The sequence below is a fragment of the Oratosquilla oratoria genome, chromosome 11 (assembly GCF_046742065.1).
Source record: "Oratosquilla oratoria isolate Oo_2021 chromosome 11, ASM4674206v1, whole genome shotgun sequence".
NCBI classification, from domain to species: Eukaryota; Metazoa; Arthropoda; class Malacostraca; order Stomatopoda; family Squillidae; genus Oratosquilla; species Oratosquilla oratoria.
This window is the reverse complement of record NC_134787.1, coordinates 1,722,369-1,740,823: the sequence shown is the minus strand read 5'-3', so window position 1 is coordinate 1,740,823 and position 18,455 is coordinate 1,722,369. Positions and strand designations below refer to the sequence as shown.

The 18,455-nt window shown below is 37.4% G+C and overlaps 1 protein-coding gene across 3 annotated transcripts in view; it reads right to left on the bottom strand.

Moving 5' to 3' along the window:
* Nucleotides 1–7,306: 7,306 nt before the first annotated feature.
* Nucleotides 7,307–18,455, bottom strand: part of LOC143029543 (uncharacterized) — a 318,829-nt gene continuing 307,680 nt past the window's right edge. For all 3 annotated transcript variants that reach the window (XM_076192202.1, XM_076192203.1, XM_076192204.1), the window contains exon 8: nucleotides 7,307–17,903. In XM_076192202.1, the coding sequence (XP_076048317.1) occupies nucleotides 17,797–17,903 (107 nt within the window). In that variant the 3' untranslated portion in view covers nucleotides 7,307–17,796. The remainder of the gene's footprint in view (nucleotides 17,904–18,455) is intronic.

Below are 18,455 nucleotides of genomic sequence, written 5' to 3'. Positions count from 1 at the left end.
TTAATCCCCCAAGGCATTTACCTGTTTCTCACGATCCACATTCGTATAAAATATTGACACATGAAGATCTTAATTTTACCTAAACCAAAGTTCTATAACAAATTCATTATACGAATTAAATTTTTGGATAAGAAAAAAAAAAGTGTCAATGGCGACCGTGACAGGACACCAGTGACTGGGTCTGGTGGTTGAACCTCTACTGTGGGACAACACCCGTGAGTACTTCATGCATATTTAAACCAAATCTAACCTCGATCTGAAATATTCTAGTATATCGATTTCAACGATACAAATTATTATCCAACCTAATACGAGCAATGTAAATTTGAATAATTGGGCATTCAGATGTACGAGACTTGAAATATACGCCAAATCCAAAAATCTGTGCAGTCTTACACTGCCTGGAAGTGAAAATGACCTCAACTTTCTTGCCTTTCCTGGTGCTTCATTTGACTCACTCTTAACTAACAAATCTCACCTTGAGCTAGTAAACTCAGATACCTATGCTATCGTGGTCATTTTGGGCAGTAACAATTAAAGAGAACTCGTTTTCTGCCGAGACACCAGCTAACGAATACCTATTGTTAAGTTTATTACTTCCTGTAAAGTTTATATATTCGAATAGTGACAAGTGATTGTGTTGTCTTTTTGTAATTGTATACGTATAGCGCTATACAGATACAGGTATAAGATAAAGTGTAGTGTTCTAGTAATTTAGAATCGAAACAGTAGTCTGTTACTGTACTCCAAAGGTAGGAGTAATAACATAAGTTAAGCAGAGTAAGCTTCGTGTATTTAGTTTATTTAGTGACCGCTTTTGTTTATTATGTTGATTTACATTTTCTCTTTGCCGTTTGTATTGCCGAAGGAGCGAAATGGCTTGTGAAGGTTGTGTGAACCTGAAGGACCGTCTTAGGATGTGTGAGGAGGAAATTTGTTTTCTCAAGAGTACGCTCTGTGAGAAGAGTGAATCCTACCCACAACCCAAAGAGCGTTCCACCTCTTCCACTTCTGCCACTGCCGTGAGTGGCGTTCCGTGGGGTCCCGTTTGTCGAGCCCGCGTTCGGTTAGCGGATGTTCTGCGGAGCAACGGCTGATTCTATCCAATCATTTTGCTCTGCTGGAGGATGAGGTGGGTGAAAATCAGGAGTTCTTGGTGGTGGGGGACTCCATGGTGCGAGGCTATGACGACATCCTGTTGTGGAAGGCTAAACGACGTCGCAAGCTTGTATGTCAACCGGGCCGTGGGATCGCCGATTGTACCCAGACCATCAGGGACCAAAGGTGGACGAACACGGTTATGATTGTTCATACGGGAAGTAACGATGTGGGTAAGGTGAGATCAGAGGAACTTGTTCGGAATTAAAAGGTCCTCCTTCAGGAGATGAAGGAGCGTGGGAGCCGGTACGTATATTACGGTAGGATATGTCAGTGGAGGGCAGAATATCATTTTAGGAAGGGAAGCCGGACAGAATGTCAATGAACGACGGGAGGCCAGTGTGGAACGCGGTGACGTAGTGGGGCAAGGTGCACATAAGCGATCAGATGACCGTGAGGGATCAGATGTCCATGAGGCATTGAATGTCAGTGAAGGACCAAATATCAGTATAGAACAAGTTGTCAATAAAAAACAAAATTATAATGTGAGATGATGTTGAAATACAAAACGTGTCAAAAAGAAATAATCACGAGTTTTTTAAAAACCATGTACTTTAATGCTCGTGGTATTAGGAAAAAATTCCAAGAAATACAGGTGTATGTCAAAAGCGAAAATCTCGATATGATAGGAATAACCGACACGTGGTTAAATGTTAGAGTTTGAAGCTGAATTTAATATTGCGGGGTTTAAACACTTTCATCAGGATAGAAACCACAAGAAAGGTGGGGGTTATTTTGTTGTATGTTAAAAGCAATGTCCATGCCTGTATTTTAGAGAAAGTGAAACAGGATACATATGATAGTTTGTGGGTAGAATTAAACCAAACAAATGGACAAAAAAGGAATGTAGGTGTAATTACAGTATTATTAGAAGACGACAAACTGTTGTTTCAAGAACTGTCTAGTTTCTGCAGCCGGGACCTATTGATAATGGGTGATTTCAATTTTTATCGACATTGATTGGATGACCTTAGAACATGGCCATATAGGTAGTCGCAGCACTGCCCAAGGAGACCCAAGTCTTGGACATTAAACAACATGAAGAAAATGAAGATCTATACTTACAACGTAAGAAAGTCTCTCGGAAAATCACAGGCTGGAGAGCTTAATGGAAGACTAGACAACATCAAGTGGGACATCGTAGGACTGAGCGAAGTCGGAAGAACGGAAGAAAAGCTGATACAATTACAAGATGGTCACCACCTGTTCTACTATAGAGGTAACGACAAAGAAAGATCTAGTGGAGTAGGATTCTTGATAAACCGAGAGGTTGCTGGTAACGTAGTCAAATTCAGTAGTTTGTCAGACAGGGTAGCTTGGATTGTGATTAGGCTGTGTAAAAGGTATACTCTAAAAATAGTTCAGGTTTATGCACCAACTTCACAGAGTTCAGACGATGAAATTGAGTCGCTCTATGATGATTTAAGTCAGGTAATGAATCAAGAAAAAATAAGTACACGTTGGTAATAGGCGACTTTAATGCTAAAGTGGGGAAGATGGGCGATGAAACGTGCATTGGTAAGTTTGGAGTAAGTGGAAGAAATGAGAGAGGGGAGATGTTGGAAAATTTTGCAGAGAACTACAACATGAGGATAATGAACACTTTCTTCCAAAAGCGTGTAGGTCGTAAATGGACCTGGAGAAGTCCAAATGGAACAACAAAGAACGAAATAGTCTTCATATTAGGAAATGAGAGCAAAAGCGTTAACAATGTTACGGTGATAAATAAAGTCAACATAGGTAGTGACCATAGAATGGTAGGTTGCACAGCTAAATTCAATTTCAGAGCCGAGAGAAATAAACTTATCTAAAGAAAGAAAAAAAAAACTTGCAAAGGTTAAGGATGATAATAAGAAATTTCAGTTAGAAATTAAAAATCGATTCGAAGCTCTAAGAACTAATGAGGACACCGTGGAAGATATTAATTTGAATTTAGTGAATATCATTAGAGAATCGACAGAGAAAGTAGGAAGTACAAAAAACATTAGAGAAAACAAATACTCCCAAGCTATAATTGACCTAATTAAAAGAAGGACCATACAGATTAAAAGCAGGAGAGACGAAATTGAAAGAGTAGAACTAAACAAGCTTATCAACAAAAGGTTAGAGAAAAGAGTAGAACTAAACAAGCTTATCAACAAAAGATTAGAGAAAAGAAAGAGAAACATGAATGAAATAGAGGAAACTATTCGGAAGGGTAAAAATCAGGGCTGTGGAGTCGGAGTCGAAGTCGGAGTCGTGGAGTCAGAGTCGGAAGCAATTACGGTCACTGGAGTCGGAGTCGGAAGCAATTACGGTGTCACTGGAGTCGGAGTCGGAGTCGGTAAAAATATACCGACTCCGACTCCAGTTAAATTTGCTCTTTATAATGCATTCGTTTAGTCTGTAGAGTTATTAAGTGCACACTCCTTATAAGTAGATTATTATATATATATATATATATATATATATATATATATATATATATATATATATATATATATATATATATATATATATATATATATGAAATGTAATAAATCTCATCGTCTTATCTTCGTGTTCATTCCACTAAACCCCCAAAACGTCCTTGTGCAACGCTGGCTTTCAATTTTATACATAGACCGATAAACATCCAAAGTATTACTTGAATAAATTAGATAAACACCTCCATTTTACACCTTCTGTTGACACACAGTCACGGGAGCTGTAATATTCCTGTCAAGTTCCTTATATGCATCGTTTCCATCACTCCATCAGTTTGGTGGTTTCTCCCACTGCTGTGTTGCCAAACAGTAGGATAATTATGATTTCAACTGTAGACTAACGCAATAATACTATCTCTTCTCTCCTTTCCCCTTCTTTGTCCCCTCTATACTTTTTAACATTGAATTATTGAAATAAAGATATCTAAAGTTGAAAAAAAAATTTCACGTTTCAGACATGTTCAGCTTTATCTTGCATTGTACTCGTATCGATAAGATCGATTCCAGAACCAGAGTAATGTCCATCGCAATAATCGCATAGCAGTACCAGTATGTAGTTAGATCAAGAGGTACATTATAGAATCTTTAATTTACTGAATTTTCCTCAATATCCTTTCAAAAAATCTCTACTTCAGTAATAAAGCATTAATGAAGAGGTCAAACATAGGAAAGCCACACTATAACATATATCTTTATTCTTTGATATAAACCAGTTATAATTATATAAGTCTACTCAAGATTGGAGCGTATGTGTGTTGTATAGGCTTTATAAGATACAAGACACAACACGTATACATACACATAAAAAACACACATTTTACATGTACTCAACACACACACTCGCCAAACACACTCAACATGCACACAACATATACAAACACTGCACACACAAATGAATACGAACACCCCCTCACACACACAACATGCACACACAACAGACAAATACACATTCAACATACACACAAAACACAGACACACATACACAAAACACACGCAAAACACACACACACACACTTGGTTCGAATCCTGCCCAGGGCCGAAATAATTTCGGTACAGCTGCGCTTCGGGTCGTTACTCTGACTCTCGTGGGCGGGGAGTTGGGTGTGTGTGTGTGTGTAAGGTCATAGCATTACCCATAGATCGGACCTACGAGCTCTGAGCTCTCTTCCAGGAGGGAAATAGCTGTCGATCACGAGTCCAACACGTGATTCAAAGACCAAGTGAATACACACACACACACACACACACACACACATACCCGCGCGCGCCCACACACACACACACACACACATACACACACACACACACACACACACACACACACACACGGATGACCCGTGGAGGTAAAACGCTCGAACAATTGCTTTATCCAAGTTGCACATTTCACAGCCTCTCATGAAGGACCTTTCAGCCTACTCACCAGTGAGACGGGGTCGTCGTCGGAACAAACAATGCACCTTCGAGATCATCGTGACCTTCAGGACCTTCAAGATCTTCAAGAACTTCAAGACCTTCGAGATCTTCAAGACCTTCAGTACCATCAAAAGCCTCGGGAATCTCAGGAGCTTCAAGATCTTCAAGACCTTCGAGATCTTCGAGACCTTCAAGAGCCTCAGGAACTTCACTTCCAGTTCTTAGAACTTCAAGGCCCTCGAGGTCTAAAAGTCCACTTGATCTAAAAGACCTACAAGATCAAAGAGATCCAGAAGATCTAAAATGTCCACAAGATCTAAAAGATCCACAAGATCTAAGAGATCCATAAGCTCTAAAAGATCTAGAAGACCTAAAAGATCATCGATATCTAAAGATTTGAGACGACTAAAAGATTCACTGGATCTACAGGTTTTCCAAAATCTAAAAAGTCTCAAGGATCTAAAAGACCTAATGGTTCTTAAAGATATCAAAGATTCAGTGACGGCGCCAGGGGGGGGCTTGGGGGGGCTTTAGCCCCCCAAAAAGTGGCCAGCCCCCCCAACTGAAATGAGCAAATTGAAAATTTAAAACACTCATTGAAATAATTTTATTAAGTGGATTTTTTAATTGACAGGGCTAAAGATTTGTCAGCCATCAGTGCTAGCCCAACCATTAACCCCCTCCCCTTCTGAAATGAGGATAATATATGTGTATTATCATATTACTATTAGCCCCCCAAAAAAATTTGCTCAGCCCCCCCTTAGCCTCCCCAACTAAAAATTCCTGGCGCCGCCGCTGCAAAGATTTAAAATATCTCAAGAATCTACAAGAACTCAAGGGTCTAAAAGAACTCAAGCATCTAAAAGATTTCTAGAATCTAAAAGATCTAATGGTTCTAAAAGATTTCGAGGATCTTGAAGCTCTCAACGATCAAAAAGACCTTAGGCTCTAACGATCTTAAGGATCTAAAAGATCAAGAATTTAGAGGATCTCAGGATCTAAAAGATCTCAAGCATCTAAAAGATTTCAGGGATCTAAAAGATCTCAAGAATCTAAAAGATCTAGAGGATCTAAAAGATCAAGTGGGGATAAAAGGCCTCAATCGAGAGCCTATAGGATCAAGAAACATTTTTTCATTTGCTTATTTACTTATTTATGTATCTGTTCACATATAGGTTTATTTATCTTTTTATTACTTAATCTATTCAATTATTTATACTTTTATTAATTTACTAGATGTAGGCCATAAACCCACACTGTTCCTCACCATTTACTCCCTCTGTTCCTCTCCAAATCCTCTCAATCAAGATTCTCCCATAAGCCTTCCCAACTACATTTAACAAGCTAATCCCTCTGAAACTTCTACACTCACACTTGTCCCCTTTTCCCTTGTAAAGTGGAACTATACAGGCACTCCTCCAGTCCTCTGGCACTCTACTCTCTCTCCAGCAAACATTAAATAACCTCACCAGCCAGTCCACCATTAATGAACCTCCGTTTTTTAGACATTCTGCATGGCATCCATCCAGATCAGATACCTTACCTGCTCTCATCATCTTAACAACTGTCTTCACTTCACCCTTCCTTATTTCTCCTCACTCATCACAGTCATTTTCTTAGCACTTCCCACTGCAACTATCTTTCCCTCCTTCACATTTAGCAACTCCCTAAAATACTCTGCCCATCTTCCCCTTACCGCCTTCTTTTCCATTATCATCTCTCTATCTGCACCTTTAACTTTTCTTCCTTGGTGACCCCACAATTTATTCAAAACCTATCAGTGACCTTGAATTGTCAAGTAATATATATCTGGTCTGTTTATATTAAGTCTTTAGTGTAAGGAGTTTACCTATGCCAGTGTTTTAATTGATTACTGCCTCGAATTAAAGTGAAAAATTTGCAGCCTCACAGTGGTTGGCATTGTTCTTTGGGCCATCCCACAGATCTCTTTGGGAAGAAACTTTGGACTGTTATCTTTGTTGTACTTGTAAGGGACTGTTTCTATATTACTGGCTAAAAGTAGTATGGGGAAGAGGAGCAGTTGCCAGTTGTCAACTCTCCACATGTTAGGAAATACAGTTGAAGTTGATAGAAATCTTGAGCACAATCCAAAAACTGAGCCTCACAGGACTGCACATCATGACAGAGGTGAGAGGGTTGAGAGGTTTTGAAAATGGGCAGCTTTGTTGTCCATCTTGCAGGACCACCATGTGTAGGTACCCGCCAGTGGTCCAACCAGTATTTATCCATGGACGAACAAAACCAAGGCAAACAATATGAACTTTTTATTTGGACTATGGCATCAAGTCTTAGCCTACTATTTACAGTTATAAGTTACAAATGAAACTACACAACACAAGCCAGTCAAGACACCTTGACCCTCACATTTGTTTATATTCATTAACAATTCCTCGATTGCTCCCTCGATCACAACAATCATACAACATCTAGAGTCACACCTTTGTAATCCCACAACTGCTGGTTTACATTTATATTCTGGCAATGATGATTAGACATTAATTGTTTAATTCCTACATCACAACACTGAACATTGATTTTCTTGTTATTTGCTAACCATTAAATTATAGCACTTTCATTGCATGTCCTACTTGTATTCGTTGTGGAGTCTTGCCATTGTCATCTTCTAACCACAAGGTGCCTTTAAATGGAGCTGTCCAGAGAAGTGTTACAATGCACAAAAACAAAAACATTCTCAACTGAGTTACTTAGTTCATGTGCAATACAAAATTAAAGCCAATACAGATATGACTAACATTATAACAGACATGAAGTACTTGTAACACTAAAGCCTGACTATCACTCAGGCTTATTTCTGAAATCTGTATAGCCTAACATGCTTTATTTTCTCATATGGAAATATATCATGTCCTCATTGTTTAACACAACACATGTCACCTTGTATATGTCAGATTGACCATAAGCTTTACTGAACTTGACTATTTCAAATATTACTGCATAATTTCTTCAATTGATATACATTGTACAGTACTCCTTAACAAAACTGTATAATCACAACCTATCTCAATTTAGTCCCTAGATTTAATCCAGTAATATAAATTCATGGCAATCTATGTCAGCATCCTACATCTTAAATTAAATTCACTCTCCCAGTGAATGACATCTTAAATGAAGACTGAATGAAAAAAATTAGGCCTCCATTATGTTGGACGATATGACAAAGCCTTGTAAAACAATACCACACTACTGGGACCAATGATGGATAATTGGCAGTAGTGGTCCTGTAAGATGGATGGCACAAGGATTCATCTCTCTGCTGCCCATCTTTAGAACCTGTCAACTCTACTTCTATTTGGAGGTGTTGCCTTGAGGGGATGACATTCAGTTTTCAGACTGAGCTTAAGAACTCTTTTTACCAACTTCAATTATATTTCCTCCACCTTTCCATATATTGAAAGCTGACAATCAGATCCCTTTCCTCTCCCACTTTCAGCCAGTGACACAGAAACCATCTCACACAAACACAATAGACAACAATCCAATTTTTTTCCCCAGAGATCTATGGAAGGGCCCAAGAGTTTTTGTTAGAAACTATGGGGCTATGGGTTTGAAGTTAACAAGAGTAGAAGGAACTGAGAGATATGTACCAGTTGTTGTTTGTGGATGACAATGTGCTTATGGTTGAATCTGAGGATAGACTGAAGTGGTAGGTGGTAGAATCTGAGTGTGTGTGAAAGGAGAAAGCTGAAAGTAAATGTGGGCAAAAATAAGGTGATGAAGTTGTACAAGGAATGATGTTAGTGGTAGGTTGGAGGAGAGTTTAAAGGGTGAGAGACTGAAGAAAGTGGAGAGCTTAAGTATTTGGATTTACATGTGGCAATGAATGAAGGAGTGAAAGTGGAGGTGAAATTCTGAGTAAGAGAGGGAAATGAAAAATCTTATGAGAAACTGGTATCAGAGGAAGATCACAAAGAGAGAGTTGATTGAAAGAGTGACTACCCATGGCACTTTATGGAGCAAAGACTTTGAATTTGATCAATCAATCAATCTGTTGCCCCAGGTCTCTCTTGCAGGAGATCCATGGCTTCCAAGTAATTGGCAACAGCCACTGGACAGGCTCTGTGGCAGATCCAGGATAAAAGCTGAAGAATCAACACCGTGTGAGATCGAAACCTTTATTGGTACGACGTTTTGCTTGTTACAGCTTTTTCAATAAAGGTTTCGATCTCACACGGTGTTGATTCTCACAGTCTTGTCGGGTTTTGCCTTTGTGTTTCAAAAGCTGAAGAGGTGGCTAACCTGAATTTAGTAAATCTAGATTTTTTTTTTTTTTTTTTTTTTTTTTTTTGTGGGGGCTAACCTGAATTTTGTAAATATAGAGGATGCTTTTAAAGAGATGTATTCTGTAACACAAGTATGATGATTTTTTAATTTAAATTTAAGTATATGTTTTCACTTTGGTTTCTTTCAAAATATTGGGCAAAAGTAATAATTAATCTTAAATTTCTAAAGATTTACCCTCAATAATGTGTTGAATATACTTCCAATTATTCTCACTAAAGTGTTTTATTAAATGCTAGCAAAAAAAATTCTGCCACTGTATTACTGCTTTCTGTCACATACCAGTGCACACAAGGCAGGTTTCAACCTCTCCAATGAAGTAATATATATATATATGTATCTATTTATGATATATATAGACATATAGGAAGTATGTATGAGAAAAAATTTGATGCAGCCTAAAGGGATTTCTCCCCGTCTTCTCCTTTTCTGCATGAGGGGATGGAGAGGGGGGGTCGCCAAATTTATGAAGTGGCCTTGCTGTGGATGTGCTGTGTTTTGCAACACTCCTTCTGACCCAGGGCAGTGGGTGAAATGCAGGGATGACCCGTCATCCAGGACGTGCCAAGATGGGAGGAGGGAGGAGGGTGGCGGGGAGTGGAATATGTAGGGAATGGAATGGGTGGGAGTGGTTTCTATTCTTTTTGGCTACCCCCCTGTGTAAGGGGGAAAAAGCCTTTGGTATATATATATATGTATGTATGTATATATATTTTTTTTTTGGGGGGGGGGGCTTCAGTCCCCTCAGCCTCCATACCCCTGGATCTGCCACTGGACAGGTTCATAGGTCACTCATGGAAGAAATATTGTCTAGGGCTTGCTAGTGTAGGACATTGTATTTACCTAGTTGTATTTTACGGGAAGAGAGCTATGCTCGTAGTGACCCACTTTTGTATCTTTTGTATGATGTGCTCAGTGTCTTCTGTGTGGTAGTTGTATCTAGGAGAGTTTTTAAGGCCAGACCTATTCTATGTTGGTACAGTCATAGTGCTGGATAGTATCCTGAACACAAGTATGTTAGTTTGGTTCTTACTTATGTAGTGAGGGACTCTCTGTGGGGCATGTCTGTTGTGTTTTTTCCCTCTCTCTCTCTCTTTTTTTAAGTAATAAGTTTGGTGGTCTGTTTTGAAGAACTAGTTTAATGATCCGGTTGTAAATGAGCATTTGTGAGGATGTAGTGTTGTGTGGTAGGTTGTTATGTATATCTGAGTTGTAATCTATTTTCTTTTTCTTTTCTTTTTTTCATTCAACTGGTAGTGCTTGTGTGATATAGTGAGACGAGAGCTCTTGTAAAGAACTTTGCACCTATTACTTTCATATGATATCCAACAGGGAGGATTTTGGTTTCTGAATGCAGGTGTTCTATTGGGGTGATTTTGGTGTATCCTTGGAATATGAATGAGGCACAAAAGGAGAGACTAAACATACTTGAGAATGTTTGAGAAGTATAGTAGGAATAGAGAGAAATGTGGAGGTGAGGCACAGATTAGGGATGGAACAAAAACTGTTGGATTGGTACAGAAAAGAGTGCCGATATGTTTTGGGAAAGTGGAAAGTATAGATAGAGAAAAGACTTGTACAGGTGCAGAAAGTGGATTGGAGAGCTGTTGTAAATGAATAAAAAAAGACATGGACTACTTTTTTTTCCCCTTCTTTTTTATTACTATCATTATCATTTTTTCTTTTATTAATGGACTGGGGGTGGGTGGTGTTATATAATAAAGCAGTCAGGGTAAACCAGCTCTGGCTGTTGGGCCCTTCTGTGGAAGTACTGTATCTCACTGCATTGCCAGAGACCTTAGTGGTGTGGATGGGATATGGATGACCCTTCATCCACAAGTTACTAAGATGGGACAAGTGATTTTACCTAGTTGTATTTTACGGGACGGGAGCTATGCTCATAGTGACCCGTTTTCGTATCTCTCCACATCCAGTTTATTCTTGAAATCATGTATAGTTCTGGCATTTACTGTTTCTCTGTTCAGTTTGTTGCAGACATCAATCACTATGTGGGAAGCCATTTTTTTCTGGTCTCTTCTGTAACTGTCTTTTTTTAGTTTCTGATGAATGGCTTTGAATGGGTGTAGGGTGAGTAAAGGGTGGGTGCTTGTTTTAACATAGCCACCCCTTTATAAGGAGGGGGAAAAGGTATTTTCCAGATGATTTAGCTCCTCATGATTTGACTTGCTTTACGAATTTTAACCAAGCCCAACAATATCATTCAGCTGAAGGGTGAACTCTGCCCCAAAGAAGTTTTAATTTTTAAAAATCTCCTTCAGTCTGGAATCTGCCCCTCAACAGAATGAAATCATCTAGCATTAGCCCTCTTGTACATTGATACACTTTTTAAGTCAATTTTTCTGTGAAAGTTAACAAGCGCATCAAAAAATGAAAGTCAGACTTACATACATACATCATATGGCCCTATCCCCTTATAAAGGTTAGCCTGCTAAGGCACACACCCACCCTTCATCTATTCAATATTCATTTGTTGTTCCATTTACCTTAGCTCTTTGTGGATGAAGGTACATCCCTGTTCCCTGTCCATTGCCCAGATCAGAAACAATGCAGAGAGACAGAGCACCTCCATGGCAGGGCCCAACAGTCAAAGATGATTTCCTCCTACTGTTTCATTACATGTCAACTCTACCCTCTCATCTACTCAAGAAATTATAGAGCAGACAAGGAATCCCTTTGGGCCATGTCAGTTTCTTATCCATTCACACTCTACTTACACATATCTCTTGCCCCTTCCCTTTTTGACATCCCAATTATATCCATGACCCACTTCACCCTATCCACCCATCCCACTCTTGGTCTTCCCCTGAAGTTCATGCCATCCACACTTTTTTTTGCTGGTTTTACTTCACTCATTCTTTCTATATGCTCAAACCATCCAAGTATTCTTTGATCAACCCTATCTGCTACTTCTCATTTCAACCCCACCTTCTCATTTATCACTCCATCCATCCTCATGAGCCCTGCTATACTTCTTATGCACATCATCTCAAGGACATTTAGGTCCCTTTCTACATACATCAACGGCTTTTTTTTTCCCTCTTACAAGGGAAGTAGCCAAAGTTAAGAGGCTCCTTTCTACCTCCCTAAATTCCAAATCTCTGCCTTTTAGTTTTGTGTGCACAATCATCCTTTAATAAAATATTCACTTTATGACCCTTTTTATTCCCCCAAGACATTTACTTGCTTCCTGTACTCTATAATTTATCTCTACCCCTACCTTTTTTTCTTTCCATCAAAAGAAATAAAATTGTGAGGGGAAGTGTATAAATTATGGGCCATCAAGATGAAAATACAATCATACAAACAGCAAAAAGCCCTTTCCCTTTTATAAGAATGGCCAATAAGATAAAGATGAAGAGTAGTTTTCTTAAAAATAAATTAGTTGACATCATGACTTACTGAGTGTGAGGTTTATGTTTCCAGTGTTTTCTCAAGTGGAGTGGTGGACTGTGAATATCCTTGAACAGGACATTTGAATTTGGAATGCAAATTTATAAACTTGCTATGTAAATGAAATCACCATGGTGAAGAGATTAAGTATTTGCTGTTACTGTAGAGTACACAATACTTTCCATAACTTGGTTTGCTTGGAACGGAAGGTGTATATCATCACTCTGGCTCACAATTTCTTTTTATATACTGATACAGATAGCCATAAGTAAACTATACATTCTCTGAACAAGGACCACATCACTGACATACTTAGCCAGTTGCCAAAACATAACCAAAAGCCTTTATCAAAAGATATGTTCTCTTGCAAGATGGAGGAAAAAATTAAATGTCTGCAGATGTCAATACATTTCTCAGCTGACTACTTTACAAAGACTACAAGCTTTTATGTGAGCTTTTCTGCTTTGTACAAAGGGAGTGTTATCTGGGTGTAGGGCAGTGCAGAGCCATATAGATCTTTTGAACTGCATGAAACAGTCCAGGTACTGTGATGCTGCAGAACAATCTTATCACAGCTCATGTAAGAATGTCCACCTATGCACCAAGAAATCTGGCAGTGTAGAAGGGAAAAATGTTTGAGTGGAGTCTATTTTGCCAAACTCCCAAGGAGGTACCCAGATATTTTTTCCTATGATATGTTAACTATGCCATCTATGCTTGGTAGCTTTTTGTAAAATTTAAAAAAATATTCAGCCCAAAACAAATATTTGCTCAAATAAAGGTATGAGAAATATCAGAAAGAGAGAAAAAAAAAAAAAAAAAAAAAAAAAAAAAAAAAAAAAAAAAAAAAAAAAAAAAAAAAAAAAAAAAAAAAAAAAAAAAAAAAAAAAGAGGGAGAAAGAAAAAGAGGGAGAAAGAAAAAAAGAGTAGGGAGAAAGAAAAAGAGAGTGAGAGAATGAGGGAGAGATGAGAGAGAGGTGGAAGAAAGAAAAAGAGAAGAGGAAGAAAGAAAAAGAGAAGAGGAAGAAAGAAAAAGAGAGGAGGGAGAAAGAAAAAGAGAGTGAGAAAATGAGAGAGACAGAGATGAGGGAGAGGGTGAGAGAAAGAATGAGGGAGAGAGGGAGGGAAAGAGAGAGTAAGGGAGAAGGACAGAATGAGTTGTTTTGCACGGCAAAACTTCTAGCTGGAAGAATGTTAAGAATGGAGCTCCTCAGGTTTCCATTCTTGGGCCACTTTTATTCATAGTATAAACAATATAGACCATGGATTGAAATCCGTCTCCAAATTTCCTGACAATACAAAGCATATGATCACCTGAATCAATTGGATATTAGAAAAAATATATATATATATATACAAATTAATAAAATAAACCACAGCAGTAGTCTGAAAATTAGCAAATGAAATTTAACTCAAGTGAAGTTATGCACACAGGTAAAAATAACATCAAGTATGACAAGTTATTTGGAAAAACATTAACAAATGTGGATGGTGATAAGGATCTTGGTATAATTATCAGTAGCAGTCTCAAATCATCTAAGCAATGTATTTCTGCCTCAGAGTAAGCAAATAACATTCTAGCACTGACTGCACAATCTTTTAATTTCAAAAGTCCACCTATCATTTGTCATATAGATTATTAGTCCATCCAACAATTGGAATATGCTGTGTTCTTATGGTCACCAAATGTTAGAGAAAAATTGTATGAAAACTGCCTAAAATATATGAATCTATGTTCCCTTAAAAAGCATAGGCTCAGAAGTGACTTGATATAGGTCTTCAATATTTTAAAGGGAACTGACAGCATCTAAAGAGATGAAATTTTCACAATGAATACAAATCAGACAAGAAATAAGAGTCTCAAGCTGTCAGGATGTAAAATTCATTTGGAAGTGGCTAGAAACAACTTTGGCAAGTGTGTAGTAAGTGAATGGTATAAACTTTTAAGCAATATGCTGTAATGACTACCAATTATTTGGTTCTCATTCATTTCCTTGTTTAACTATTTCTAACATTTGACCTGGTTATGGACCAAAAGGTCTCCTGTTGGTATGCTCTTCCTTTGTAATCCTTTTGACAGAGAGAGAAAGAGAGAGAGAGAGAGAGAGAGAGAGAGAGAGAGAGAGAGAGAATGAAAAGAAGAGGGAGAAGGAGAAACCAGAAAAAGATGGAGAAGGAAAAAAGAGAGCGAATTTGAGAAATAAGGGAGAGAAACAATTTACAGCACCAAACTATAAGTCTCTTATACATAAAAGAAAACAAAAAATATTGTGAGAAAAACACAAGGCAGTGGGGAAGGTATAACAATAACAGAACTATACAGGTGCATGCATTATGCATCCTTTGTAAAGAGAGAGATCATTCAGTCTTTTTCATAACCTCACTCTATGGGTACTAACACAGCAATTATACCAAGGTTCCAAAATATAACCTGGTTAAGATGTATTTATGAACTAAATTTTCCAAATTATAAATTCATAAAAACCACCATTACTGTTAATCATAATCTGACCCTATCAAAATACAAATATCAACTAATCTGGACCTATGTTTTAACTCAATTTAAACAAATTGTAATGAAAATGAAAACATAGAGCAATCTGATAATCGCCCAACCTGACAGACTCAATGAACAATTATTGGGTTAATTTTTCTTAAAATTATCAGTTGCTCAAAACAAAAATGGTAACTACTTCAAATGCACTTTTAATGGAACTAACATTTGAATAACACTACTGCTATTCAAATATTTCTTTCAACAAAATAAACTATAAAAGCTATGATTCTTCTCTCAGAAATCAAATTACCATCTACAAATATATAACAATGAAAATAAATATACTCCCAAATATAACATTTATCTTCCAAATGAGCAGCATTTCAGTATATCCTACTCTAAGTATAATATATTTTCATTTATTGATTTTGTGCTCTCTAAATAGCATCATTTTCTTTACAGGGTAACATTTAAACTACATAATTCCACTAACTTTCATAGAAACTCCTGCTCTAAGACAGCACTTTTTTTTTTATTAATATACAGTATTATTGCACATGGAGTTTTGCAATAGATATTCACTGGATTGTTAACAAATTCCCTCTGGACAACTCCAAAAGACTGGTGGTTTGAAGAACCAGCACTTCTCTTATGGCTGACCAGACCACATTGCCTGTACTTATACACTTGGTCCCTTTGGAACCTTTGCAGTTACTGCCTCAGGTACAGTTCACAATGGTATTCCTCTAACTGATAACACTGTGACAAACTTTAAGTATTTGAAACTTTCAAATAATGCTGGCACCAAAATCTAGTCTCTCTCCATACCTGTATTACAATCAGCAACTTCATAGTGTAAAATGAATAGGTTTCTCTTAAAATCATGAATGTTGACATGCATTGCTATACTAAATTGAGGTGATTATGCCATCACTTTTTATTCAAATCTTATCACTGAAAACATATGGTAATACCTTTCATTTACAAAGTTTCTGGTTGTGGTATCAAACAGATTTTGCAAAGATTTCACAGAAGCACATCAGTTACACAGTACATACAAGACTATTATAAAAAGTTAACATGGAAGGTATAGGCGAGTGCCTGGAAACTTGGATTCAGCCCAGGCCTCCCTAGACATAAATGTAGAATGACATCCACACACCAGCCTGGGTCAGGCAAGGCACTTTGTTCTTTACATTTGCTGCTTTTCATTTCTAGTATTTCAAAATGTTATTTGGATTTCAATATATATCTGACAAAATAGTTTTACAACTGCCAGAATTTCCAAAATTTTATATGCGAGAGGCACAAGTGTGTCTCTCTGCTGACATGCTTGAAGCACATCAGCATCATTTAGGAACAGTATATACTTATATCAATTTGATAAATAAAACTTTTAAATCTTCATGTTAAACTAAAACTTTAATAAAACTTTAGAATACTATACTATTCCTGCTCTAAACTCAGTTGTTGGACAGGACACATGTATAACATTCTTCAGTTTACTAATACTTTTAATTGAAGTATCTATTTAATTTGTGGCAATCATTTTCAATTTTCCTACTTCAAAGGTTCATATGTGGGAAGCACAAATTACTTGCAGCTACAAAGCGACCAAGACCTGAACAAGATGATGCACAGCCGTCAGTAGTGTACAGATTGTGTTGGTCATCCCTCCTCTTTTTGTGAGGCAGACTTTGGTAATGTTAATGCTGGTCAGTTCTTTGAGGCAAAGGGAAGTAGTAGAAATGTCACAACTTGTTGTAAATGATCAGTTCTGGTGGTGTCTGTAGATGTTCTTTGTTGTTCAAACTGGAAATGATTACTTGTCCAGCCATGTATGACAATTCAGTGACTCAACTGTGGGAAAGGGTGGCAAAGTGTGGTGGTAGTAGCTGGAGGTGGAGAAAAGTCAAACACCAAAGTCTACAGCTAATCTAGGAAGAGCTGATGCTCAAGTGCAATATAAATTTGTGTATTTAGTTTTTGGATGCTTATCAGACTTAAATCAAGTTGTCTAACTGCATACATTTTGACAATAATGTGGCTCCCATTGTTTTACTTGGTTATCAAATCAGAAAGTAAACATCTTGATATTCCTGGTAAAATCATGGAATAAAGAATATAAAGATTGCAAATTGAAATACACATTTTCTAACAGTTTATTTACATAATGTTCATCATTCAAAAATCTATGCACAGAAGTTACAAATAAAGAACATAGTGGAATGAAGACAACTGGAAAATTAATCACCAATTAATGAAAACAAAAATTAAGCTGTATTCAAACTATTAACTGCAAGAAATATTTAAGGAAAACCTGAATATACACATTACATAAGCTTTGGAAATACACATAGATTTTCACTATTCAGAGGCTTTGTGGCACAGTACACATAGTACAGAAACTGCCAGCTCTAGACACATCATTTGAAATTTCTGTTTATTTACAAATCCATACAATGACTTGGTAATGTCCAGTGCCTTCCGAATGGATGGAGCTAAACCCTGGTAGTGCTAAAGGACTGGATGCTATCTCTTGTCGATGACTACAGCTTTAAACTCCCCACTAGATTTAAGATGGTGTCCTCCTAAAGCAGTGCTGCCATCTTTACCAATGTATAGTTGTAGACCTGATGCTGAAACAGAAAGGAAACAATGTTAAAATACAAAAAAAAAAGTGCAATCAATAGAAACCAGGGCAGGTAAATAACTGGTATAGCTTATTATGCATCTTTCTCAAAGGTCCTTAAACTTCTAGACCATATTATCAACTCTAAAGTATATATAGAATATGCATAGCCTTGGAACTCATTCTTAATTTGTCCGTAGAGGTCATTCATATTTTAAAAAGTTTGAGTTCCAATTTTTTTTAATCATTACAGTAACATATACATTATACTAGAATTATAATTTCTTACATTTTTTTTCATACTAGGGGGCACATATGGCAGGAAAGGGAGGAGTGGCGGTGGAGGTAGACTGCAGATTGAGAGAAGCAAATGCCTTGGGGGATTAAAAAGTGTAATGAGAAAGACATTTGGGAATCGATAAGGAGATTGTATGAAGGAGTGACTGTGCTGACAGCACTGTATGGGGCAGAAACATGGAATATAAGGGAGGAAAAGTTTAAATGTGTTTGAGGTCAAATGTTTGTGAAGTATGGTAGGGGTTACTAAGCTGGATAGAGT